Below are 26,732 nucleotides of genomic sequence, written 5' to 3' on the forward strand. Positions count from 1 at the left end.
CGAAGCGGTTTCCCCCTCACCCCCCCCCCCCCCCCCCCCCCCCACAAACCCACACAAAGAACCATTAAAACATACTTCAAAACATACTAAAAAAACAAAAAAAGTTGGGAAAAACGGACACGCTGCTGACAGGGCGCCGGCTTGCTTGTTCTGGACTTCCCCAACATCGGGAATAATCTTCCTGCATCTAGCCTGTCCAACCCCTTATGGATGGATTGATACAGGTGAAGGGGAGTTTTGATGGGCAGATGGTTGGACGAGATGAAAAGATTAAAGAGGTGAGTTGAAAGGATTGAAAGAGTTGCAAATTGTGAAGCTGGAGGAAGGAATGTACGGGGGTGGGGGGAGAAATAGTTGTGTTTAGGTGGAGCATGAGGAGGGGAGAGAAAATACGGGAGGTATAGAGGGGAAGAAGGGAGAGGAGGAGGATTATGCAGTTACTTAAATTTGGAGAACTTTACTGGCTTTTTCTTGCGCTAAATATTATTCCCTTATCTGTACACTGTGAATGGCTCGATTGTAAACATGTATTGTCTTTCAGCTGACTGTTTAACATGCAGCAAAGGCTTTTCACTGTATTTTGGTACACGTGACCATAAGCTGAAACTGAACTGAGAATTTGTTCATACAGTTGGGGGTTTGGTTACTGTTTCAGATCTTGGTTCTTCTCGCGTATGGCGTGCACAGCCTAAAGTTGTAAGACAACTTGTTCTGTTTGATCTTCTGTTGGTGCACGCCAGGTTGATTGCATTCGCTGAAACAGGGTGGACCACGTTAAGGTTGCAATCTCCCACCCCAGATCTTGGTTGATCTGTGAACCAACTCTTTACATGACTTCCTCAAGTCGAAAATCTTCCTACCTCAGATTTACAATTCAGAATTGGCTTCAGAATCTATCCATAGTCTCCAACACCAGAGTGCAATACCCATTGCTCCTCACAGCGCCTCTCTTTGTCACCCAATGTTCCCCATCTCGCCATCTTTCTCTCTCACCCTCATCAGTGCATGCACTCCCTGAACCCTTTCATCAGTCTGAAGAAGGGTCTTGATCTGAAACGTTACCCATTTCTCCTATCCAGAGATGCCACCTGACCCGCTGAGTTACTCCAGCCTTTTGTGTCTATCTTCGGTGTAAACCAGCATCTGCAGTTCCATCCTACACACAAGGTTTGCCAGTATTTGGCAGCAGTGCATCCTGACCCAGTAGTCCTTGATGGATTTGCAGTCTTTATTTGAATGGGAGCTGAGAGAAGGATTCTATCTCAGAATAGTACATAATGTGCTCGCATTTTTAACTGTGCTTCTGTATTTTTTTTTTAAAGTTCCAGCAGCAGCCTAATGTTAATTATGGCTTAAAAGTGGCAAAAGCTAATATTTGTTGTAATTTAATGAAAATGTTAATCAGAAGACCTTGTTTTGATGTATTGGTAAATATATTTCTTAGAACATGCTGATTAAAATCTTTGGGTTCAATTATAAATAACTTTGGAAAATCTAGTAAGGTCAAAGTGTTAGTGGCAAGATTAATACTAGCTACAGTAAATCAAGTAGCAAATTGTGGAAGCACATGTGAGGTGTCTGGTACAATCTATGGAGAGAGAAACGGACTTGAGATTTTAGACCAGTGGTTCAAGGTTCAAAGTTATTGACTAGAAACATTTACTTTGTTTTTCTCTCCACCTTTGCTGCGTGACCTGCTGAGTATCTCCAATATTTTAAGTCTTTACTTCATATTCCCAGCATTTACTGTTTTTTAACTAGTTAAACATGGAGAAGGGACACAAAAATGCTGGAGAAACTCAGCGGGTGCAGCAGCATCTATGGAGCGAAGGAAATAGGTGACGTTTCGGGCCGAAACATGGAGAAGTATTGTTTTCCTACAGGTCCAACCCCTGTATTCTCACAGCCTTTTTAGATAAAGTCCTAAATTTTGAGAAAAGTGTTATTAAATAGGAACTGAATAATCCTCTACATGGCCAATAATGATTATATCCTAACTCGGGTTCTTTTGAACACATCGTAACTGAGAAATACCTTATGCAAACATGGTATTCTTGGAAAATAAATAGGCATTTAGCAGTCAAAAGTGTTTTGGTCTTTGATCTTGCTCTTCAAGATTGCAACCTTGTAATCAACAAAATCCTGTTGTGCACTTCGATAGCTACCAAGGCTGCATTTTGATCCGCGTGCAATCAAATAAACTATTGCTTCTGCATGAACATTTTAATGAGAGATGCAGTAGATCCTTCAAGCACTATTTTTTTTGCCGCAGAGCAGGTGAGAACCATGCCTGGGCCCCATCTTCCACTGCAAGGTAACAGCAAGAAGTCATGCTCATAAACTAGTCCATTTCAGCAGCTGCTGTGCACCCCAGTCACATAAGGTGACCTTGTACTGTGCTCCATTAATCCTCCCATTAATGTCCTAGTCACATATCAGTGGCTTCAAGAAGTGTTTTTGTTGGAGCTGCAAAAAGAGATGACTGCTTTGCTACTTTTGTAACATGGTTGGTAAAATACCAGCACCGAATGGTAAATTTCTCTTTATTATCTTTGTCAATGCAATGATTATGGTTGTAGAGTATTTAGTCTATATATTTTGGAAAGAAAATGCCTTTTGAGCTACACAGTAACATTATTTTGGTTAAGGTGCTCGTTTTTTTATATGTGTTCAAATGGACTTTTGTCATTTTGATCTGAGTTTCATTGCAATGATTAGGTTTAGTTTTCACAATTGGCATCACCTTCAGCAAAATTATCATGCAAGTCATTTCCATACTAAAGCCAGGGCTGTTTGGCAGTTACCAAAGTTATTGACTTAAACGCACTCTGGATCAGAGTTGATCTTTTGTAAATGCACCAAAACACATTCCTGTGTGAAAACTGCATTCTTGAAGGTGTAATCTATTGAAATTGGATGTTAAAACAAGGCAATCTGTCTTCCCATGGTTTCATTGCAGATGTTCATGGGAATTCTTATACCAAACTCAGAGTAAGTATTATTTCTCATTTGAGAGGCCTTGCAAATTGGATCCACAGTGCGCTCCATAATGTTTGGGACAAAGACCCGTCATTTATTTATTTGCCTCTGTACTCCACCAATTTGAGATTTATAATAGAAAAAAATCACACAGTTAAAGTGTACATTGTCAGATTTTATTAAAGGGTATTTTTATACATTTTGGTTTCACCATTTAGAAATTACAGCAGTGTTCATACATAGTCGTCGTCCTCCCCCCCCCCACCCCATTTCAGGGCCACATAAAGTTTGGGACACATGACTTCACAGGTGTTTGTAATTGCTCAGCTGTGTTTAAATGCCTACTTAATGCAGGTATAAGAGAGTTCTCAGCATCTAGTCTTTTCTCCAGTCTATCCATCACCTTTGGAAATTTTTGTTGCCGTTTATCAACATGAGGACCAAAGTTGTGCCAATGAAAGTCAAAGAAGCCATTATGAGACTGAGAAACAAGAATAAAACTGTTAGAGACATCAGCCAGAGCTTAGGCTTACCAAAATCAACTGTTTGGGACATCATAAAGAAGAACAAGAGCAAAGGGACTGGCAGGCCAAGGAAGACCTCCACAGCTGATGACAGACGAATTCACTCTCTAATAAAGAAAAATCCCCAAACACCTGTCCAACAGATCAGAAACACTCTTCAGGAGTCAGGTGTTGATTTGTCAATGACCACTGTCCGCAAAAGACTTCATGAACAGAAATACAGAGGCTACACTGCAAGATGCAAACCACAGGTTAGCAGCAAAAATAGGATGGCCAGGTTACAGTTTGCTAAGAAGTACTTAAAAGAGCAATCACAGTTCTGGAAAAAGGTCTTGTGGGCAGATTATATCAGGGTGATGGCAAGAGCAAAGTATGGAGGAGAAAAGGAACTGCCTAAGATCCAAAGCATACCATCTCTTCTGTGAAACACGGTGGTGGGGGTGTTATGGCCTGGGCATGTATGGCTGCTGAAGGTACTGGCTCACTTATCTTCATTGATGATACAACTGCAATGAATTTTAAAATGTATAGACACATCCTATCTGCTCAAGTTCAAACAAATGCCTCAGAACTCATTGGCCGGTGGTTCATTCTACAGCAATTGATCCCAAACATTGATCATTGATCCCAAACATACTGCTAAAGAAACAAAGTTTTTCAAAGGAAAAAAAAAAGGCCAAGTCAATCACCCGATCTGAACCCAATGGAGCATGCCTTTTATATGCTGAAGAGAAAACTGAAGGGGACTAGCCCCCAAAACAAGCATAAGCTAAAGATGGCTGCAATACAGGCCTGGCAGAGCATCACTAGAGAAGACACCCAGCAACTGTTGATGTCCATGAATCGCAGACTTCAAGCAGTCATTGCATGCAAAGGATATGCAACAAAATACTAAACATGACTACTTTCATTTACATGACATTGCTGTATCCTAAACATTATGGTGCCCTGAAATGGGGGGGGGGGGACTATGTATTTTCTACATGGTGAAACTAAAATGTATAAAAATGGCCTTTATCAAAATCTGACCATGTGCACTTTAACCACACCTGATCGTCTCTATTACAAACCTCAAATTGTGGAGGCAGAGGCAAATAAATAAATGATGGGTCAGGGATCCAAACATTATGGAGGGCACTGTATTATCTGTTTGCAAAACAGACATGGCAACACTTCAACATTAACTACCATCAAATACAACCTGCTTCCTTTCTTTTCTTGCTTTTCATTTAAAATATTTTCTGGCTGGTGATTATCATGTATATCGTTTTTCTTTCCCCTGATGACTCGGTAGGGTGAGATGGAAGGGCCGTGCTTTTGGTAATTAATGTCATTGGGTCAATAGATAAAATATTAGTTTCCCGAAAACTTAAAATGCCCTTACTATGTGATTAAATTGAAGAACTAACTACATTGATCTGACTTCTAACCTTTGGAAATAAATGGAAAATTAACACAAAAATGGTTCCGTGACATTTTTGAAAGAAAGTGAGAGCAGCCTAGAAGTTGCAAGGCTGGAATATCTCGTGCCAGCATCAGTGTCATGTGGTATTTCACTGAATGCTGCGGAAACCAACAGGGAACTAAATTGGAAATGTCTGTTCCTCTGGTGGTCTAAAACATTAATTAAAACTCATTCCGCACTTCTATGGTGTCTCTCTTTTGATATCTCGGTTCATCCATCAATGTCTGAATGCTTTGTCCTTTCCCAGGCTGGTGATCTCTTTGACCTATGATGTGTGGGTGGCTCTATTGGCCTATTTATTTGTTTCCTTTGAAGTTTGACTTCCATTCTAAAGTGATCCATCTTGCTCACGAAAGGCTGATCCATCTGATCTTAGATAAGACTGATGTGTTCCATCACGAAAATTCTAAAAGATGAACTCTGAAGTTGATTTGATAGTTAGCTGGCTCCACCACTTTATTTCAGTTGCTGCTAAAAGAATTGTGGTTGCAAACATTTCCCGAAAAGATTTCAGTATTTTCTGTTTACATTCTGTATTTCTAAGTGTTGTTGATCTCTGCTGTATTAACTTTATGTATGTTTTCTATCATATACTCCTACCCATTCGGTTGTGGTTTCTTCAGCCCCAACTGTGAGCTACTGCTGTTTTTATAGTTTTAGACATAAAATAGTTATTCACCCAAATTGATATAAATATGTTCAGACTTTGTACTTAAAAGCTGTCAGAGAAAATATGATTTGGGTATTCATTTTATTAATGAAACGGATTGATTGGATTTAATTAAGTTTAGAGAAACAGCATAGAAACGGCCCCTTTGGCCCACCAAGTCCACGCCGATCAGCGATCCTCGCACACTAACACTATCCTACACATACGAGGGACAATTTACAATTTTACCAAGCCAATTAACCTACAAACCTGCACGTCTTTGGAGTGTGGGAGGAAACCGGAGCTCTTGGAGAAAACCGAGGCAGGTCCCGGGCAGAACGTACAAACTCCAAATGACTTTGTTAATCATGTTTTACTACTTTGTGAGCAATATTTCATTTAGTGCAAATCATGCAAGCAAGAATTTCATTGTCCTATCTGGGATACATGACAATAAACTCTCTTGTCTTGATATACGTGTTCTGTCAGTGATTTTTAAAGAATTACCAGACCTATTTGTTAATTCTTATTGGAAAAGTTAACAACATAATGCTTACCCCTTTCAACCAAGGTGCAATGCTGTTGGCTTTGATACCTGACAGCATTAGACAGTAAATTAGCTGGATTGGATTCATTCTGCATTTTGTGAACAAGATGTTCCTAAGCAACTTGCCACAATGTTGGAACAGCTTCACTAGAGTTCTGAAGCACAGATCTCCAGTACTGATGAAATGTTGACCCGTCTCATGTCCTTTGTTATGATGACAATTAATATCATGTGGAGTGAATCAGATTTGGCTTCTGAGGTAAAGATTTCATGGTGAAGTCAATAGGGATTATCTCCTTGGCACTTCAGGCTGAACAAGGATGTGAATACTTCAGGCTTGTCTTCGGCTCTCACATGCACGTTCCTTCCAACATTTGCTGTTTGGGGACACTCTTGAAGTCATCACCTCCCATTAGCTGCGTAATTGTTCACCATTACTCACGCCTAGTTGCAATCGTACTGCAAAGTTTTGATCTGATCTGTTTTGCGATGGCTTAGTTCTCTCTGGTTTGCAGGCTGTTTGAAAGTGTATACTAGTGTGTTGTACACATGTTTTAAAATTTAGGATTTTTAAACTGGGGATGATAAATCTTGGAGTACACCGTAATGGGTTGCTTGAGCAATTCTTGAAGTGAGTTTTGCCATTATGATTAGAATTGATTAGTTGATTGGTACTTTATTGTCACGTGTGCTTGGTGCAGTGAAATTCTTTATTTTACATACAGTACACAAGAATACAAAGAGTAGCCATGTAAAGAAAGTCGACAAAGTTACAAAAGTGTTCAACATAATCCCTCTTTCTCCCCCACCCCAAAACGCCATGTCCCAGAAAGACCACTAAGCTGTATCAAACAGTCCAAGATGGTCCACTTGAGGAATTTCACACCTGGCACCTACTCAGGTACTGGCCATTGGTAAGTGAGTGACATTATGCTTTCATTCCAGGTCATTGAATATATCATTCATGTCACAAATTGCCCCTCAGTGCCGTCCTTTCCTTTGTGGTTAGAAGTTTGCATCTGGATAAATTGATGAAATCAATTTTAAACTAAATGCTTTCATTGTTCAAAGTCTGCAAAACCTTTCAAGACTAAAAAGGTTTTATCGATGTAGGTTTAATTGATCGAGGGAGTTTCACTGTACTCTATAAGTCTGTTGCTTTCATCTGTTCACCCTGTGCAGAGCTCTGCGCTACAAATGATCTCTTATGAACAGTAAGTATTTGCTTAAAAGTTCATGCACAATCTGGATATTTGACAGGATTGTGAATGGTGTTTTCAAACTAACAGTATTTGGGCAAGGTTATTTAGACTAGTAAATTTAAGTAGCTGTAATAAACTAATTTTGCTGACTAAATGCATGGTCAAAAGGGAAAGCCTCTGTTTGGAAGTATGGCTTGTCATCATCTACTTTTCCAGCCCCCAAAGGTATTTGAGGGATGTGGAAGTTTTACTGGTCAGCGTAACAAGATTAAGTTTAGTTTAGTACAGTGATACAGCATGGAAACAGGCCCTTCAGCCCACCGAGAGTGCCAACCAATCATCCATACACTAGTTCTATCCTACACATTAGGGATCATTTACTGAGGGCCAATTAACCTATAAACCTGCACGTCTGTGGAATGTGCGAGAAAACTGGACCACACGGAGAAAACCCACGTGGTGACAGGGAGGACGTACAAACTCCATACAGACAGCACCCGTAGTCAGGATTGAACCTGGATCTCTGGCACTGTAAGGCACCAATTCTACTGCCGCGCCACTATGCCGCCGTGAGATAGTTTCAGAGAAATGAGCCTGATCTTATGATGTAGGACTGATTGCCTTCCAGTGCATTCCCAGGCACAGCCTTCTATTGGGAGGTCTGTTTTTAGATGACAGGTACGCCGTCTCTTATGGCCACCTCTGTCACAAAAGGCTTTGGGGCAGTGTATCCGGGCTTGCAGGTTTTACAGGTGCATTGTGATCTGAACCCCTCAGTTACAAAGTAGTGAGGATATGATCTGCCACCCAGCTCTTTAGGTGGGAACAAACCTTTAATATTGATTGAATATTTGTTTTGATAGCCCAAAACCAGAGGCAGATAAAGCTTGTGTTCACCAACTGAGTTGAAGAAACAACTCCTCAGCCTGCAGTCCCTGGTGCCCTTGTCTGTGTCTTGGCCATAGGACATTAACTCCAAGTGAGAGAAACTGAATCCGTTGCTGGAGGAAGCTGAAATGATTTGCTGTAACGTGACAGGGTTCTCGAATGCTCCGGGGTTTATTCAAATTCAGCAGCTGCTTCACTCGGGGCTAGTGGGTGAAAACGTCAAAAACTCCGACATTCCTTTCCATTGTTGGCAGAGCCAAAATCAGCACTGTTGAAGCAGGGTGGGGACCGCAGAGAGCTCAAGCCCATTTCTCTTTTCTGTGCTCTGTTATGGGAAGCGGAGATGGACAAAGAAAAGATTGAAGAATATGCTCAAAGCCTCCTTGATGAAATGCAACATCTCCACCGAGTCCTAAATAGCTTTTGTGGCCTTTGACCATACAAAGTGGAGGAGGAGCAATTGGGATGGTATTGAGAACATTAGGGCTATCAACTGGGATAACTGTGTCCCCATGTGTAAGTGATGGAATGAGTAGACCACCCGCCAATCCTCATGATGTTCCAACATTGACCTCATCTGCCTTTTACAAATCACGAAACTAGATGAAAGTCGCCTGTGATCCCAGGGGAATGCCATAGAAGAAAAGTTCAGTTAATACTAATATTTGGGATGGTGATATTATTTTGTAATTCCTCTCTAATACTATTATTGACAGTTGCTTTGTCTCCACGACAGAGCTCCCCCCTTTGCCTCCGTGCTGGAGCTCCCCCCGCAGTCTCTGTGCTGGAGCTCCCCTAGTGGTCTTCACGATGAATAGAATAGAATAGAATGCCTTTTATTGTCTTTCAAACAGCTTGGTTTGACCAAAATTGCATTTTCTACACAACATTCCAAAAAAACCAAGACACACGCTTAACACAGTTTACACAAACATCCACCACAGTGAATCTCCAACACCTCCCCACTGTGATGGAAGGCAAAAGTCTTCTCCCACGGTCCAGCAGTCCAACTGCAGCGTTGAGGTGACTGGGGCTCTCGATGTTAAAGCCCCCGGCGGGCAATGGTAAGTCCCGCGGGGGGGCTTAGTATCGCGATGGATAGTAAATTTACCTGTGCGCAGTAGCAATTCGGTTTCCAGCAAGTAATACCTATACAAGGTTCAGCAGGGCGTAACCCTTGCGTAAGTCAGGCAATGTCTGTATATTCCTTTCCACATAACTCTGCTTTGTCAATATGTTTGAGAATTGGAGTTTCACCTTTCCAGCCGTACTCACCAGGAAACAATTTGGGAAAGGAAGCCTTGTTCATGGGCTCATAATTGTAGGAGCAGAATGAGGCCATTTGGCCCATCGTGTCTACACCGCCATTCGATCATGACTGATCTATCTTCCCCTCTCAACCCCATTCTCCTGCATTCGCCCCATAACCCATGACACCCACTAATCATGAACCTATCAATTTCCACCTTAAAAAATATCCATTGACTTGGCCTCTACAGCCTTCTGAATTCCACAGATTCACCACCCCCTAACTAAAGAAATTCCTCCACATCTCCTTTCTAAAGGTACGTCTTTTTGTTCTGAGGCTATAGCCTGTGGTCCTGGACTCTCCCACTAGTGGAATCATCCTCTCCACATTTACTCTATCCAGATCTTTCACAGAATTGAACTGTGAATTTATATGTTACTTTCCCCCTTTATCTTATTGTTCATTTGAGACCCCAAGTCAATTTAAAGAAATTACTATGTGAGGAATAAGAATCACCTTCTATCATCTGTCTCGATTGACTGCATTGTTGCAGATGCCTCTGGACTACTAAATCGACAGATACTGAGATTTTTACAGAGGAGCTGTGACTCACCTCGTGGTAAACCACTTGCTGATGCATTGGTTCATTTATAATTTTCAGGATTTGTGGGAGAGTATGTGACTGTTTACTCACCCTTGTAAGAAATGTCTTGGGTAACCTCATCCATTCAACCTCCCCAGCACAGGTTGGAAATATCCTGTCAGTTGTGCTACATTACGTACATGGATTATTAATTCTGACACAAGAGATTGCACTTTATGGCTGTGCGTTTGGTGCCAGGTGTTCCATCGATCTGACAGGGTGCTGAGAGATGCTGGTTTCAAGCTCCTAACACTTTGAGCTGGTGCACATTATTGTCACAGAATGGGATGAAGCAGCAAGCTGATAGAAAGTCACATGCCATTTACAGCAGACAAAATGTGTCGGAAGGAACTGCAGATGCTTGTTTACACCGAAGCTACACGCAAAATGCTGGAGTAACTCAGCGGAACAGGCAGCCACTCTGGATAGAAGGAATGGGTGACCCTTCTTTCAGTCAGAAGCAGGGTCTCGACCCAAAATGCCGCCCATTCCTTCTATCCAGAGATGCTGCCTGTCCCGCTGAGTTACTCCAGCATTTTGTGTCAATCTTTGCTATTTACAGCATCCAAGCTTGTTCTTTGTTTACAGATAATTCTAGACTGCAAATCCAAATGGGTCAGAACTGAGTTCTGAAAAACAGTTTAATATTCGAGCTATTAGTTCCACAGTATAACACATCTCTCAGTGATATTACAGTAGAGTTTGCATTTGCTCCAAGGAAATAAAGCTTGTATTATTGAGAGTGGCACATCCTCGGGACATCCCACAGAGTGTTGTTCCACAGTGGAATTCTCTGCCTCAGAGGGCGGTGGAGGCAGGTTCTCTGGATGCTTTCAAGAGAGAGTTAGATAGGGCTCTTAAAAATAGCAGAGTCGTGGGATATAGGGAGAAGGCAGGAACGGGGTACTGATTAGGGATGATCAGCCATGATCACATTGAATGGCGCTGCTGGATCGAAGGGCCGAATGGCCCACTCATGCACCTATTGTCTATTGTTCCAAAGTATTTGGTGTGGTACATAATTTCCCCCCATCGAAGCCTAATGAAGAAAGATAAATGATCAAGTAAGACACAAATTGCTGGAGTAACTCAGCAGGTCAGGCAGCATCTCTTGAGAAAAAGAATAGGTGACGTTTCAGGTCAGACCATTTCCTCAGACCCAGCTGAGTGTGAAGAAGGGTCCTGACCCGAAACATCACCTATTCTGTTTCTCAAGAGATGTTGCCTGACCCGCTGAGTTATTCCAGCATTTTTGTGTATTTCTTTGGTATAAACCCACATCTGCAGTTCCTTCCTACATAAAATGATCAGGTAATCTGTGTTAATGGTGTTTGTTGATCCAGTGAGACAAACTCAAAAAACAAAACGGAGAACTGCTGGAGGGGGTCGGTGGGTCAGGCAGCATTTGTGGAGGGCAATAGATAATGTTTCAGGCAAGAAACCTTCATTTAGCCTGGCAGACTAGAGGGGAAGTAGCTAGTGTGAAGAGGTAAGGGAAAGGGGTGGGGAAAGAGCGAACTGTAGGTGGCTAAAGGTGAGGAAGCGTTGAGTGGTAGATAACAGACAGGTGGGGGAGGAGAAGGTGGAGATAGTGACACAGCACACGTTGCTCTCACTGGATGCCCTCCTCCCTCTTCCCCCACCCCCCCCCCCCTTCACTCCACCCACCGCTCACCCCTTCCCCCCCCCCCAGCTGCTAGCATCCTCCTCATTCCAACATGCCTGACCCACTGAGTTCCTCCAGCAGATCTACTATTTTTACTGCACAATCCAGCACCTGCAGTCTCTTGTGCTTCTGTTTAGACAAGCGTACAATCCAGGTTGTTTGCCTATCCAAGCAGTCAGAAAAATCTTGGCTTGTTATATAATCTTCATCCTCCTGGTACCATCCCCCACTTACCTTCCAGTCTCAAGGCTGCACTGAAATGTCATCCTAGATTGTAATCATGTGAGGGCATTGATTCACAACTCACCGGCTCTTTCGTTAACCCTTTTGGGACAAGTTGAAACACAATTAAATAACTATTAAGGATGGGATCTAACTTGGAATTCCCACAGTGGAATACACTCCTATATTTGCTGTTTCAAGTTCAAGTTCAAGTGAGTTTATTGTCATGTGTCCCTGCATAGGACAATGAAATTCTTGCTTTGCTTAAGCACACAGAAAATAGTAGGCATTTACTACAAAACAGATAAATGTGTCCATATACCATGATATAAATATATACACACATGAATAAATAAACTGGTAAAGTGCAAATAACAGAAAGTGGTTGTTAATAATCAGAGTTTTGTCCGAGCCAGGTTTAATAGCCTGATGGCTGAGGGGAAGTTGCTATTCCTGAACCTGGTTGTTGCAGTCTTCAGGCTCCTGTACCTTCTACCTGAAGGTAGCAGGGAGATGAGTGTGTGGCCAGGATGGTGTGGGTCTTTGATGATACTGCCAGCCTTTTTGAGGCAGCGACTGCGATAAATCCCTTCGATGGAAGGAAGGTCAGAGCCGATGATGGACTGGGCAGTGTTTACTACTTTTTGTAGTCTTTTCCTCTCCAGGGCGCTCAAATTGCCGAACCAAGCCACGATGCAACCGGTCAGCATGCTCTCGACTGTGCACCTGTAGAAGTTAGAGAGAGTCTTCCTTGACAATCAGACTCTCCGTAATCTTCTCAGGAAGTAGAGGCGCTGATGAGCTTTTTTGATAATTGCGTTGGTGTTCTCGGACCAGGAAAGATCTTCAGAGATGTGCACGCCCAGGATGCCTCAAGAATGAAGATTGAGTTGAAGTGAGAGTCTACTCATTCTTGACAAGCGTCAATAGCTGACTAGAAGAAGAAGAAGAAACGGGAGTCTTGGTAAATTAACAAGTCATTTATTGGTCGGCATTAACTGGTTGCTGCCATGGACTATTAAATAGTAAAATGACAAAGAACCTATTTCCCATTACTAGAGACAATGTGCAGAGTGATAATAAGGGCGAGATGCGGCTAGCACCACATCCCCACCACTCCCCTCATGATCAACTGAATTAGTTACAGCAAACCTATGATGATAATTGCTGCACATTTTAAGACCAAACGCTTTTTTCAGCAGAAGAGTTAAGAGAGGAGACTGGGAATTAGCTCTTTAGCTTCAGCAGTTTGTCTTTAGTATATTTGTAATAGTTTAATGGATTAAGCTATTAATCCATTAAATGTACCTTTTCAACAAGGAAATGTTAGGGCAGGATTCAAGGTAAAAAGGCAAGGATATATAGATCTTGCATTGCTTCTGTATAAAACAGCTCAACAGGTTATATATGGCCTCATTTTGCTGTTCTTGAAAAGAGTGTATTAATATGCAAAAAACGTGCATCCAATTTATAATGCGTTACATCTTAGATTATGCTATTACGATCCACGGAAAAGTGTTTGGTTCTTATTTGTCTTTCGAAATGACTCAGGAAGTAATTTGGTTCTGTCAGCTAAAGGATTGGAGAAGCAATTTCTCAGCAAGGCTGGGCTCCACTGCGGTGCTCCATGTAGAGTCCAACAACGGAGCACAGTGGTGGATGCTCAGCGAGGTAACGCTCTGTAAACTGTGAAAATCTAGATTTGGACAAGTCTGGCAATTGCTTCCATCCTTATTGTTGAATGTATGAGTAGTTCCTTTGAGAAGCACCAACCATATTGAAGAAGACTTAACCCAGAAAGATGGAAAGTGGATGGATTACCTGCCGTCAATCTTGGCAATGAATTTGAAGGTTTGAAAGGGCTTTTATTGTCACATGTGCCAATTAAGGTACAGTGATATGCGAATTACTATACAGCCATACAAAAAAAAGCAACTACATAAACATCCACCACAGCTGATTCCCCACATCTTTATTCGAACCACATCACATTCGAACCATCCATGCGTCGGGGCGGTCGAAACTCCCGCGGCTTGGAGTTCCAGAAGTTGGACTCTGACCAGAGACTGTGGACTCCGTGATTTTAAGTCCGGAAGCACCCACGGTTGGAGCTCCGAGGTCGACCCTGGCAAAGGGATCGCGGGCTCTGCGATGGCAAATTCGCAGGCGACCGCGGTGGAGCTCTCAAAATCGTTCTCCAGCAAAGGTCGCCAACTCCTCGATGTTAGGCCGCAGTGCGGATGGAGATACGTTATGGGGAAAAATCACAGCTCCGTTAAAGTAAGAGATCAGAAAAAGTTTCCCTCACCCCCCCACATAAAACAAGCTAAAGAACACTAAAAACATACATTTAACACATACAATTAAAACACAAAGAAGGAAAGGACAGACAGACTGTTGGCGAGGCATTGCTGGCGCCACCTAGTGGGCACCACACTGGAAAATATGCATTGAAGATTCACCAGGATGTTGCCTTACTAGAGGGAGCATTTCAGCTATTCATATTTACTATAATTGAATTTGAGAAGGCAGAAGAAGACCTGATTGAGATATACAAAATTGAGGGCCTAGATAGGGGAGAAATTGTGCCACTTTGATAGGTGCCTTTAGCCACAGGCTATCCCTGTGCAATACCCTTATGGTAAAAGATAGTAAACTATCCTGAGAAATAATTTTTTGATCCCAAGAGCAGTTGAAATCCAGAACTCTCTGACTAAGGAGGGTGATGGAGATAGAGATTTTCACATTTAAGATGTACGGATGAACATTTGAAATGCCATTTAGTTTAGTCCAGTTGGTTTATTGTCATGTGTACCGAGGTACAGTGAAAAGCTGTTAGTGGCATGCTATCCAGTCAGTGGCAGTACTATACACAATTACAATCAAATTGTCCACAGTGTACAGATACAGGATAAGGGAAATAACTTTTGGTGCAAAATAAAGTCTGATTAAAGGTAGTCCGAGGGTCTCCAATGAAGTAGATGGTAGGTCAGAAACGCTCCCTAGTTGATGATTGGGGTAGTTCAGTTGCCTGATAACAGCTGGGATGAAACTGTCCGTGAATCTGAAGGTGTGCATTTTCACACTTCTGTACCTCTTGCCTGATGGGAGAGGAGAAACGAGGGAGTGACCGGGGTGAGTCTAGTCCTTGATTATGCTTGTGGCTTTGCCGAGGCAGCGTGAAGTGTGGATGGGGTCAATGGAAAAGATGTTGGTTTGTGTGATGGTTTGGGCTGCGTGGTGAACTGGCACCGTTATGCTTCAAAGAATATCTGGATTTGTTCTGGGTTATTTTTCAGATTGTCCAATAGGAAAAGTCAAGTAGTCTCCTCCAGCCTCGTGCTCTTCCTATAGAATAGTATGGGAATAGAACAAAGTAATAACGCTTGTTATTTACAAAGAACATAGTCACAGTGCTCTGATCGCTGGCCTGGTGACTTTGGCATCATGGGGCTGTGGTTTGCGGAGCTTCTAGCTGCGGGCATGGCGTGGACTTACCATCCGGAGCCTGTGATCCCTTGCCGGGGATCGCCGGAGAAGAGCTCCGACCGCAGGCCTGCGGCCTATAACATCCTGAAGCCGTGAGTGTGTTCGACCCTCCCGACGTCGGGGTTTCGATCATCCTCACGTGAGGGCCTGTACATCTGGTCGTCCGTTGCGGCGACTACGGACTACGGCCCCGACCACGGATGAACAAAGGAGGACTGACTGAACTTTGTTGCCTTCCACCACAGTGAAGAATGCTGTGGTGGATGTTTACGTTCAATTCTATTGTGTATTGTGTTCTTTTTTCAATTGTATCGCTGCTGGCAAATTCATTTCACTGTACCTTAGTTGGTGCATGTGACGAATAAATTTGTATTGTATTGCTAATAGTTTTGTAGATAATATTTTCTTGTATTTGTGTTAATTAGAACAAAGGTTGAGTGAGTTCAACATAAAACAAATATACATTATATTTATAAAACAAATATGCAAGGGCTTGGATCCTCCTTCAGACTTCATCCATATCAAGGAAGACGTTGACTTTCACTTAAGGCCCAAGATTGGATCTTTGATCTTGTTGATTCAAAGACTTTAGTTTAGATCCCACTAGGTTCGTTGGGGAACTTAAACGCAAATATTTAAATCATGGTGACTATGAAACTACAGGGTTGTCGTTTGGTTTAAGGCATAAAACCTGCAAACATATTTGGTATGATTCCAGACCACCAATGCACTTGGTTCTTAACTACTCTTTGAAATAGTCTTGTAAGCCATTAAGTTCAAGGGCAATTAGTTATGCATCATAAAGGCTGCCCTAATCTGCCACATTAACATCTTGGAGTGAATGGATTTTGAAAAAAAAAATGATTTAGCACTTTTTAAGGACTTCGTACAGAAGAGCAGTTTTATGGATGAGATACCAAAGGGCAGCCAGAACCCATAGAACTAAACTCGAGGAAGAGACAACACTTTTAGAAGTAGAATAAAAACTAACAGAACAAGAAATGGCAGTGCATTTTCCAGATCGTTAAATATTCAAGTCTTAAGGCAGCAAACTCATTTATTTAACACTGAGCTTGAGAGACTACTAATATGTGAAAAAACGGAAAGAATGTGTCCTTAAAATATCTAACTTTTATGAATAATTAAATTTAAATCGCTTGTTCTCTATAATTAATTCGGAAAACTACAGCCACAAATATCGGTTAAATGCAGAAGACTTGAAACATGAATTTAATTTTTCTTTCAGATGCTGACAGACCTTTTCAGTATTTGTATTAGTTTTCTTTTAAAAGCTCTTTTTTCCCCTCTGTTCAAGATTGGCAGATTATTTAACTCATAGGTGATCATACCAGACCAAAATTATCCTTGCATTAATCAATTTGTTTTGAACTTCTAAAAATCCTTAATTTTGGTGTATATTCCGTCGTGCTCTCACTTGCTCATACTTCTTCGTTTCACTCTCTCGCTGCCATGTTCTCTGCCACTCGCTCCTGATCTCCTCCTCCTTCATCCTTATCTAATGATCCGGGAGTCCACGTATTGATGTTGGCTCCCTGTATTGGGAAATATTTTTATGTAACAATATTAATATCTCTCCCAACTTTTTTCTCACTATTTCCCAACAGTAACATCACTCTGCTAATGAGAAAGAACCATTATTTGTATTAAACATAGACACAAAATGCTGGAGTAACTCAGCGGGACAGACAGCATCTCTGGAGAGGAATGGGTGACATTTTGGGTCGAGACCCTTCTACAGCATCTGGAGTACCTTCCTACACATAATTTGCATTAATTGAATTGCTTTGATTTGAGAAATGAAGTCAAGAGAGTTTTATTTTCATGTGTCCCAGATAGGACAATGAAATTCTTGCTTGCTGCAGCACAACAGAATATGTAAACATAATACAGAACAGGAGATAAAAGTTCAGTGTGTCTATATACCATAGACCATATATATACACAATAAATAAACAGATAAAGTGCAATAGGCTGTTATTGTTCAGAGTTTGTTTGATGTTGTGTTTAATAGCCTGATGGCTGTGGGGAAGAAGCTGTTCCTGAACCTGGATGTTCCAGATTTCAAGCTCCTGTACCTTCTTCCCGTTGGCAACGGAGAAATGAGTGTGTGGCCAGGATGGCGTGGGTCTTTGATGATGTTGGCAGCCTTTTTTGAGGCAGCGACTGCGATAGGATTCTATTGTTGTGTGAATCAATGATGCCTAATTCTATCAACTGATTTGTTTCAATGCATAGATAAATAGTGAATAGATTTTCAGTGCCTTATATAAAGTACGATCCATTTTAATAACAGCTCACTTTATTTATTCCTAGGACCAGTGACAAATGCCTTTTTGACGATTGCTTCAGCCAATATGTTTAGCCCTGACTGCAGACCCAGCATAAGTCTTCCAAAATTTAGTAAACATGTGCACAGCTCTGAGATCACAGAAAATGAAGAAGGATGTGCTGTAACCCTATGTCTTCAGCATGGCCAGAAGGTAGGATTTTACAGCTTTCTGTACTTTAGCACACACAATCCACAGTTGAACTGACTGCTGTATTATACATGTGCTTTTCGCTTCATATTCTCCGAGAAAGGAAACCAGTCAATTGGAGCGAGGTATATTTTCTGTTGTCTGAAAAGTAGATGTATCCTCTAATTTACATAGATCCTGACAAAACAAAAATTATACAGATTAATGTAGGAAGGAACTGCAGCTTCTGGTTTAAACCGAAGATCGACACAAAATCCTGGAGTAACTCAGCGGGACAGGCAGCATCTCTGGAGAGAAGGAATGGGTGACGTTTTGGGTCGAGTCCCTTCTTCAGACTCCAAATTCACCTGGACTATATGCTCTTAAAATAACATACCTTCAATATAATGGAACAACATGTCTGAAATATAACGTTTTGGGTCTTTCATTTCGGTATGAGCTTACAAGGAAGTCTATTTAGAAAGCTTGCCTTCTTGTAGAAACAAAGAACTGCAGAAGCTGGTTTAAACGAAAGATAGACAAAGTGCTGGAGTAACTCAGCAGATCAGGCAGCAAATCTGAAGTAAAAACGATGGGTGACGTTTCAGGTCGGGACCCTTCTTCAGAGTGAGAGTAGAGGGGAGGGGAGGTGGTGTTGAAGGGCTGGAAGCAGGAAAAGAACAGGAACAGCCAAAGATGGTCTCAGCCAAGGGGATACAACAAGAAAACTTGTATGGGGACTGGCTAGTTCTGCTGTTGGTTTTCCATCTGAATTTCCCCCTCCACTGATTCTGCCTGATCTGCTGGGCTTTCCAATGACCTGTTTCTCTCTGCACAGATGCTCACTGACTTGCTAGTTTCGTTTTTTTCTCTTGCAGATGTACTGTATCCACAGAATTTGCCACAATTAAACCAATAAGCAGGTTTTTATCCCTCATTACTGTATCCTTGCCTTTCAGCACGGGCATCTCATGAGATGTTCTCTTGGTCTTTGCTGTGATTGAGTTCAATGATACAAACACTCCTTTTTACTCTTCTCTGTGCATATTCTGCAATTATTTATCCCACCTTAATGTACTGATCTCTGGAATTGCCCATGGGTGAAACTTCCTCTCCCTGTATTGAAAAGGATTTGAGTATAGGAGCAGGGAGGTTCTACTGCAGTTGTACAGGTTCTTGGTGAGACCACACCTGGAGTATTGCGTACAGTTTTGGTCTCCTAATCTGAGGAAGGACATCCTTGCCATAGAGGGAGTACAGAGAAGGTTCACCAGACTAATTCCTGGGATGTCAGGACTTTCATATGAAGAAAGACTGGATAGACTTGGTTTGTACTCGCTAGAATTTAGAAGATTGAGCGGGGATCTTATAGAAACTTACAAAATTCTTAAGGGGTTGGACAGGCTAGATGCAGGAAGATTGTTCCCGATGTTCGGGAAGTCCAGAACAAGAGGTCACAGTTTAAGGATAAAGGGGAAATCTTTTAGAACCGAGATGAGGAAAACATTTTTCACACAGAGAGTGGTGAATCTCTGGAATTCTCTGCCACAGAAGGTAGTTGAGGCCAGTTCATTGGCTATATTTAAGAGGGAGTTAGATGTGGCCCTTGTGGCTAAAGGGATCAGGGGGTATGGAGAGAAGGCAGGTACAGGATACTGAGTTGGATGATCAGCCATGATCACATTGAATGGCGGTGGCGGCTCGAAGGGCCGAATGGCCTACTCCTGCACCTATTTTCTATGTTTATATGTCTCATGGCCCTACAGCAGGCACAGAATATTATCACACGTTGCCTGGCGCTCCAAAGGCGCATCGTGCTATTTGTTTTCTTCGTTCACAGGATGTGTTATAAATTGCTTAACTAAGCTTAATCAAATTAAGTATCATTGAGCTAATAAATAGTCATAGTCAAACATCACGGAAGCAGGCCCTTTGGCCCAGCTTTCCCATGCAGACCAAAGTTCCCGATCTTCACTAGTCTTATCTGCCCGCATTTAGCCCATAACTCTCTAAACCTTTCCTATCCATGTACCTGTCCAAATGTCTTTTAAATGTTGTTAAAGTTTCTGCCTCAACTACCTCCCCCGGCAACTCATTCCATATACCCACCACCCTTTGTGTAAAAAAAAAGTCGCCCCTCACATCTATATATTACTAAAGGTCTGATCTTGACCGCTTTTGGCTCACTGTGCTGCGATTTCCGAGAGAACGCCGCCACCTATGGCCGTCATTTTTGGCCACCTCGCTCAGAGCCCCCCTCCGCCTTCCGGGACCAGAGGTTTTTCCCACCGATGAAAAATCAGAGAGATATTAATTATTTTTTTTTAAATTGCCATTCTCTCTGCTGCCCCTGCTGGAGGGAGGGGGAGGGATTATAAAACCAGGAAGTGGTTTGCCTCACTCAGTCTCTGCAAGATGGAGGAAGCCAGAGGGTCACGTCTCTCTGAGCTCTGAATAACACTGAACACATGTCTACTCAACTGTGAGTGCCCTTAATGTGGTTTGAAAATGAAAATATGGTTGGTTTGAAGTAAAAATGCACTGCAAATGGTTGTTTGGGTTGAAGTAAAAATGCACTGCAAATGGTTGTTTGGGTTGAAGTAATTGGTGTAGAGGTGGAAAATTGCGTCGGGGGACTGGCCAATTTTTGTGCCTTCCACCACAGTGATGAATGCTGTGGTGGATGTTTGTGTTCAATTTTTTTTAATTGTGTTTGTGTGTTCTTTATCATTGTACCGCTGCTGACAAATTCATTTCACTTGCACTTTACGTGCAATGTGATGAATAAAACCGTATTGTATTGTATTGCCCTCCCATGTGAACATGGGACCCAACGGGTCCCACTTAGTCTAGTTCCTATTAAATCTTGTCTCTATCACTGTAAACCAATGTCCTCTGGTTCTTGATTCCCCTACTCTGGATAAAAGACTGCATTTACCCTAATTATTGCCCTCATGATCCTATATACTCTATCCCCATCCCACCTTCCTGGGTTTCTAGCTTACACTGAACCACGTGGTATTCATCCATCATGGACTGGTGCAGAGGGCAGGGATTCAAATTTCTGGATCATTGGGACCTCTTTTGTGGAAGGTGCGACCTGTACAAAAAGGATGGGTTGCACTTGAACCTGAGGGGGACCGATATCCTGGCGGGGAGATCTGCAAAGGCTACTGGGGAGACTTTAAACTAGAATGGTTGGGGGGAGGGACTCAAATAGAGAAAGCTATTAGACAGTGTGTGAGGCAGGAGGCAGAGAAGGAAAGCATTCAGACCCAACATGTAGGGGGGAAAGAAGAAAACAATAATAAACAGAGAATAAGAGGTGGTGGGGTTCTTAAATGGGTGAGCAGAGAAACAGAGGGGTGTAAAATGTGGGCGGAAGCAATAGGTAGCAAGGTGAAAAGTAAAAGTGGCAGGCAGACAAATCCAGGGCAAAAATCAAAAAGGGCCACTTTTCAACATAATTGTATAAGGGGTAAGAGCGTTGTAAAAACAAGCCTGAAGGCTTTGTGTCTCAATGCAAGGAGCATTCGTAATAAGGTGGATGAGTTGAACGTGCAGATAGCTATTAATGATTATGATATAGTCGGGATCACGGAGACATGGCTCCAGGGTGACCAAGGCTGGGAGCTGAACATCCAGGGATATTCAATATTCAGGAGGGATAGAGAGAACGGAAAAGGTGGTGGAGTAGCGTTGCTGGTTAGAGAGGAGATTAACGTAGTGGAAAGGAAGGACATTAGCTTGGAGGATGTGGAATCGGTATGGGTAGAACTGCGAAACACTAAGGGGCAGAAAACGCTGGTGGGTGTTGTGTACAGGCCACCTAGCAGTAGTAGTGAAGTTGGGGATGGCATCAAACAGGAAATTAAAAATGCGTGCAACAAAGGCAAAACAGTTATAATGGGTGACTTCAATCTACATATAGATTGGGTGAATCAAATTGGCAGGGGTGCTGAGGAAGAGGATTTCTTGGAATGTATGCGGGATAGTTATCTAAACCAACATGTAGAGGAACCAACGAGAGAACAGGCTATTCTAGACTGGGTATTGAGTAATGAGGAAGGGTTAGTTAGCAGTCTTGTTGTGCGTGCCCCCTTGGGCAAGAGTGACCATAATATGGTTGAGTTCTTCATTAGGATGGAGAGTGACATTGTTAATTCAGAACAACGGTTCTGAACTTAAAGAAAGGTAACTTTGAGGGTATGAGACGTGAATTGGCCAAGATTGACTGGCAATTAGTTCTAAAAGGGTTGACGGCGGATATGCAATGGAAGGTATTTAAAGACTGCATGGATGAACTACAAAAATTGTTCATCCCAGTTTGGCAAAAGAATAAATCAGGGAAGGTAGTGCATCCGTGGATAACAAGGGAAATCCGGGATGGTATCAAAGCAAAAGATGATGCGTACAAATTAGCCAGAAAAAGCAGCATACCAGAGGACTGGGAGAAATCCAGAGACCAGCAGAGGAGGACAAAGGGCTTAATTAGGAAAGGGAAAATAGATTATGAAAGAAAACTGGCAGGGAACATAAAAACTGACTGCAAAAGTTTTTATAGATATGTGAAGAGAAAGAGATTAGTTAAAACAAATGTAGGTCCCTTGCAGTCAGAAACAGGTGAGTTGATCATGGGGAACAAGGATATGGCGGACCAATTGAATAACTACTTTGGTTCCGTCTTCACTAAGGAAGACATAAATAATCTGCCGGAAATAGCAGGGGACCGCGGGCCAAAGGAAATAGAGGAACTGAGTGAAATCCAGGTTAGTCGGGAAGTGGTGTTGGGTAAATTGAATGGATTAAAGGCCGATAAATCACCAGGGCCAGATAGGCTGCATCCCAGAGTACTTAAGGAAGTAGCCGCAGAAATAGTGGATGCATTAGTGATAATTTTTCAAAACTCTTTAGATTCTGGAGTAGTTCCTGAGGATTGGAGGGTAGCAAACATAACCCCACTTTTTAAGAAGGGAGGGAGAGAGAAAACGGGGAATTACAGACCAGTTAGTCTAACATCGGTAGTGGGGAAACTGCTAGAGTCAGTTATTAAAGATGGGATAGCAGCACATTTGGAAAGTGGTGAAATCATTGGACAAAGTCAGCATGGATTTACGAAAGGTAAATCATATCTGACGAATCTTATAGAATTTTTCGAGGATGTAACTAGCAGAGTGGATAGGGGAGAACCAGTGGATGTGTTGTATCTGGACTTTCAGAAGGCTTTCGACAAGGTCCCACATAAGAGATTAGTATACAAACTTAATGCACACGGTATTGGGGGTTCAGTATTGATGTGGATAGAGAACTGGCTGGCAAACAGGAAGCAAAGAGTAGGAGTAAACGGGTCCTTTTCACAATGGCAGGCAGTGACTAGTGGGGTACCGCAAGGCTCAGTGCTGGGACCCCAGCTATTTACAATTTATATTAATAATCTGGATGAGGGAATTGAAGGCAACATCTCCAAGTTTGCGGATGACACTAAGCTGGGGGGCAGTGTTAGCTGTGAGGAGGATGCTAGGAGACTGCAAGGTGACTTGGATAGGCTGGGTGAGTGGGCAAATGTTTGGCAGATGCAGTATAATGTGGATAAATGTGAGGTTATCCACTTTGGTGGCAAAAACAGGAAAGCAGACTATTATCTAAATGGTGGCCGATTAGGAAAAGGGGAGATGCAGCGAGACCTGGGTGTCATGGTACACCAGTCATTGAAAGTAGGCATGCAGGTGCAGCAGGCAGTGAAGAAAGCGAATGGTATGTTAGCTTTCATAGCAAAAGGATTTGAGTATAGGAGCAGGGAGGTTCTACTGCAGTTGTACAGGGTCTTGGTGAGACCACACCTGGAGTATTGCGTACAGTTTTGGTCTCCAAATCTGAGGAAGGACATTATAGCTATAGAGGGAGTGCAGAGAAGGTTCACCAGACTGATTCCTGGGATGTCAGGACTTTCATATGAAGAAAGACTGGATGGACTTGGCTTATACTAGCTAGAATTTAGGAGATTGAGAGGGGATCTTATAGAAACGTACAAAATTCTTATGGGGTTGGACAGGCTAGATGCAGGAAGATTGTTCCCGATGTTGGGGAAGTCCAGGACAAGGGGTCACAGCTTAAGGATAAGGGGGAAATCCTTTCGGACCGAGATGAGAAGAAACTTTTTCACACAGAGAGTGGTGAATCTCTGGAACTCTCTGCCACAGAGGGTAGTTGAGGCCAGTTCATTGGCTATATTTAAGAGGGAGTTAGATGTGGCCCTTGTGGCTAAAGGGATCAGGGGGTATGGAGAGAAGGCAGGTACAGGATACTGAGTTGGATGATCAGCCATGATCATATTGAATGGCGGTGCAGGCTCGAAGGGCCGAATGGCCTACTCCTGCACCTATTTTCTATGTATCTATGTATCTATCATGTGTCGTGTTTGGTCCTGCTCTGAATTGAGTTTTATCCTAAAACAAAAACTATCCATTATCACAACTTTGTCATCTTCCTTCACACCATTGACTGCGTGCCCTGCCTCATCATAAATCCCACTTATTTTCCAAGCCAAGCAGTTCATTTAAAACTCCACAGCTTGTCTTTCTCTTGCCCTGCTGATCTGCACGCTCGAAATGCCAGCAATTGGCTTTAAAATCTCCTTTGTCAATGAAGAGGACAGAATCTTCCAACCAGCGCTACTCCAAAAACAACAAATCACAAGTTAGAGCTGAAAATAAAGGGTATAGAGTACACAATGCATCAAATTGAAAGAGTTGAAGACACTGTGGCTTCTACATTTGCATCATTTAGACTATTTAGCATTTCCCATTTACGTCTGTAATGCACAGTGTGTTCTAGATTACGATCAGCTGTGCCAGGTGCTACTCACATCGCTGATTCTGCAGCAAAACCCTGGCAAACAATTCCTAGTTTCTGTTTTGGCAATTTCCAGATCAACTAAGTTGGAACATGTGTTGCATTTTATTGCCTAAGAGTAGAAAATGGCTGTTTGATTGAAATGCTGCAGTCACGTGCAACATTTTAATACTTAACATCGGAATTTCAGTTTGGAAATCAAGTTATATAAAAATTGATTGCTATGATGAAACCACTGATTAGTCAAGGTAACTACAGTATGATAAATGTGTAGTTCGCTGTGTCACAGTTTCATGTGATTTTATTGGATTTTCAACCAAGAATAATGATTGTTAAAACTAGAAACTTGAATTTTTCTTGCTGGCTTTTAAAGATACAGCGCAGAAACAGGCCCTTTGGCCCACGGAGTCCGCGCCCACCCGCAATCATCCTGTACACCAGCACTGTTCGACACACTAGGGATTAGTTACAATTTATAGAAGCCAATGATCATACAAGCCTACATGTCTTTGGAGTGTGGGAGGAAACTAGATCACCCGGAGAAAACCCACAGGCAGAACGTACAAACTCCGTACAAACAGCACCGTAGTCAGGGTCGAACCCGGGTCTCTGGCGCTGTAAGGCAGCAACTCTACTGCTGTGCCACTGTGTCGCCCCTTGGCTTTGTGTTGCTGGAGCTAACTAGACTGAAGAGACTGAAGTTGAAATGCATTTCTAAAATTGGTAAGTTGAACTCCATTGTTATTGCTAGTTCTTGAACCAAAATATTCAATTCCTTCTGATCTCATGTTCCCTGTATCCGTAAGACTGCCTGCTTCCATCTCCTTACTTCTACAATAGTGCTCCTACTACAATGCTTTCCTCCCTAGCCATTTCTCCATAAATCCCAAAACAGCTGTCTATAACTAAATTTGCAACAAGTCTCCATTTCTGAACATCTGTTCACTTGCATAGAGTGCCCTCCATAATGTTTGGGACAATATCCTTTGCATGCAATGACTGCTTGAAGTCTGCGATTCAAGGACATCACCAGTTGCTGGATGTCTTCTCTGGTGATGCTCTGCCAGGCCTGTGTTACAGCCATCTTTAGCTTCTGCTTTTTTGGGGGGCTAGTCCCTTTCAGTTTTCTCTTTAGCATATAAAAGGCATGCTCAATTGGGTTCAGACCAGGTGATTGACTTGGCCACTCATGAATTGCCCATTTTTTAGCTTTGAAAAACTCCCTTGTTGCTTTAGCAGTATGTTTGGGATCATTGTCTTACTGTAGATTGAACCGCCGGCCAATGAGTTTTGAAGCATTTGTTTGAACTTGGGCTGATAGGATGTGTCTATATACTTCAGAATTCATTATGCTATTACTATCAGCAGTTGTATGATCAATGAAGATAAGTGAGCCAGTACCTTCAGCAGCCATACATGCCCAGGCCATAACACCCATACCACCGTGTTTCGCAAATGAGGTGGTATGCTTTGGATCTTGGGCATTTCCTTCTTTCCTTCATACTTTGCTCTTACCATCACTCTGATATAATTTCATCTTCGTCTCACCTGTCCACAAGACCTTTTTCCAGAACTGTGATTGCTCTTTTAAGCACCGCCATTCAATATGATCAGCCATGATCATATTGAATGGCGGTGCAGGCTCGAAGGGCCGAATGGCCTACTCCTGCACCTATTGTCTATGTTTTTATGTCTACTTCTTGGCAAACTGTAACCTGGCCATCCTATTTTTGTGGCTAACCAGTGGTTTGTATCTTGCAATGTAGCCTCTGTATTTCTGTTCATGAAGTCTTCTGCAGACAGTGGTCATTGACAAATCCACACCTGACTCCTGAAGAGTGTTTCTGATCTGTTGGACAGGTGTTTGGGGATTTTTCTTT

The 26,732-nt window shown here is 42.4% G+C and overlaps 1 protein-coding gene across 1 annotated transcript in view; it reads left to right on the forward strand.

The window, feature by feature from the left end:
- The window catches only part of wdr18 (WD repeat domain 18), a 136,361-nt gene that overhangs the window by 90,405 nt on the left and 19,224 nt on the right, over window positions 1-26,732 (forward strand). The window contains exon 8 of the mRNA XM_033047036.1: window positions 17,858-18,024. Within this exon, the coding sequence (XP_032902927.1) occupies window positions 17,858-18,024 (167 nt within the window). The remainder of the gene's footprint in view (window positions 1-17,857; window positions 18,025-26,732) is intronic.

The sequence above is a fragment of the Amblyraja radiata genome, chromosome 29 (genome assembly GCF_010909765.2).
Source record: "Amblyraja radiata isolate CabotCenter1 chromosome 29, sAmbRad1.1.pri, whole genome shotgun sequence".
Lineage (NCBI taxonomy): Eukaryota > Metazoa > Chordata > Chondrichthyes > Rajiformes > Rajidae > Amblyraja > Amblyraja radiata.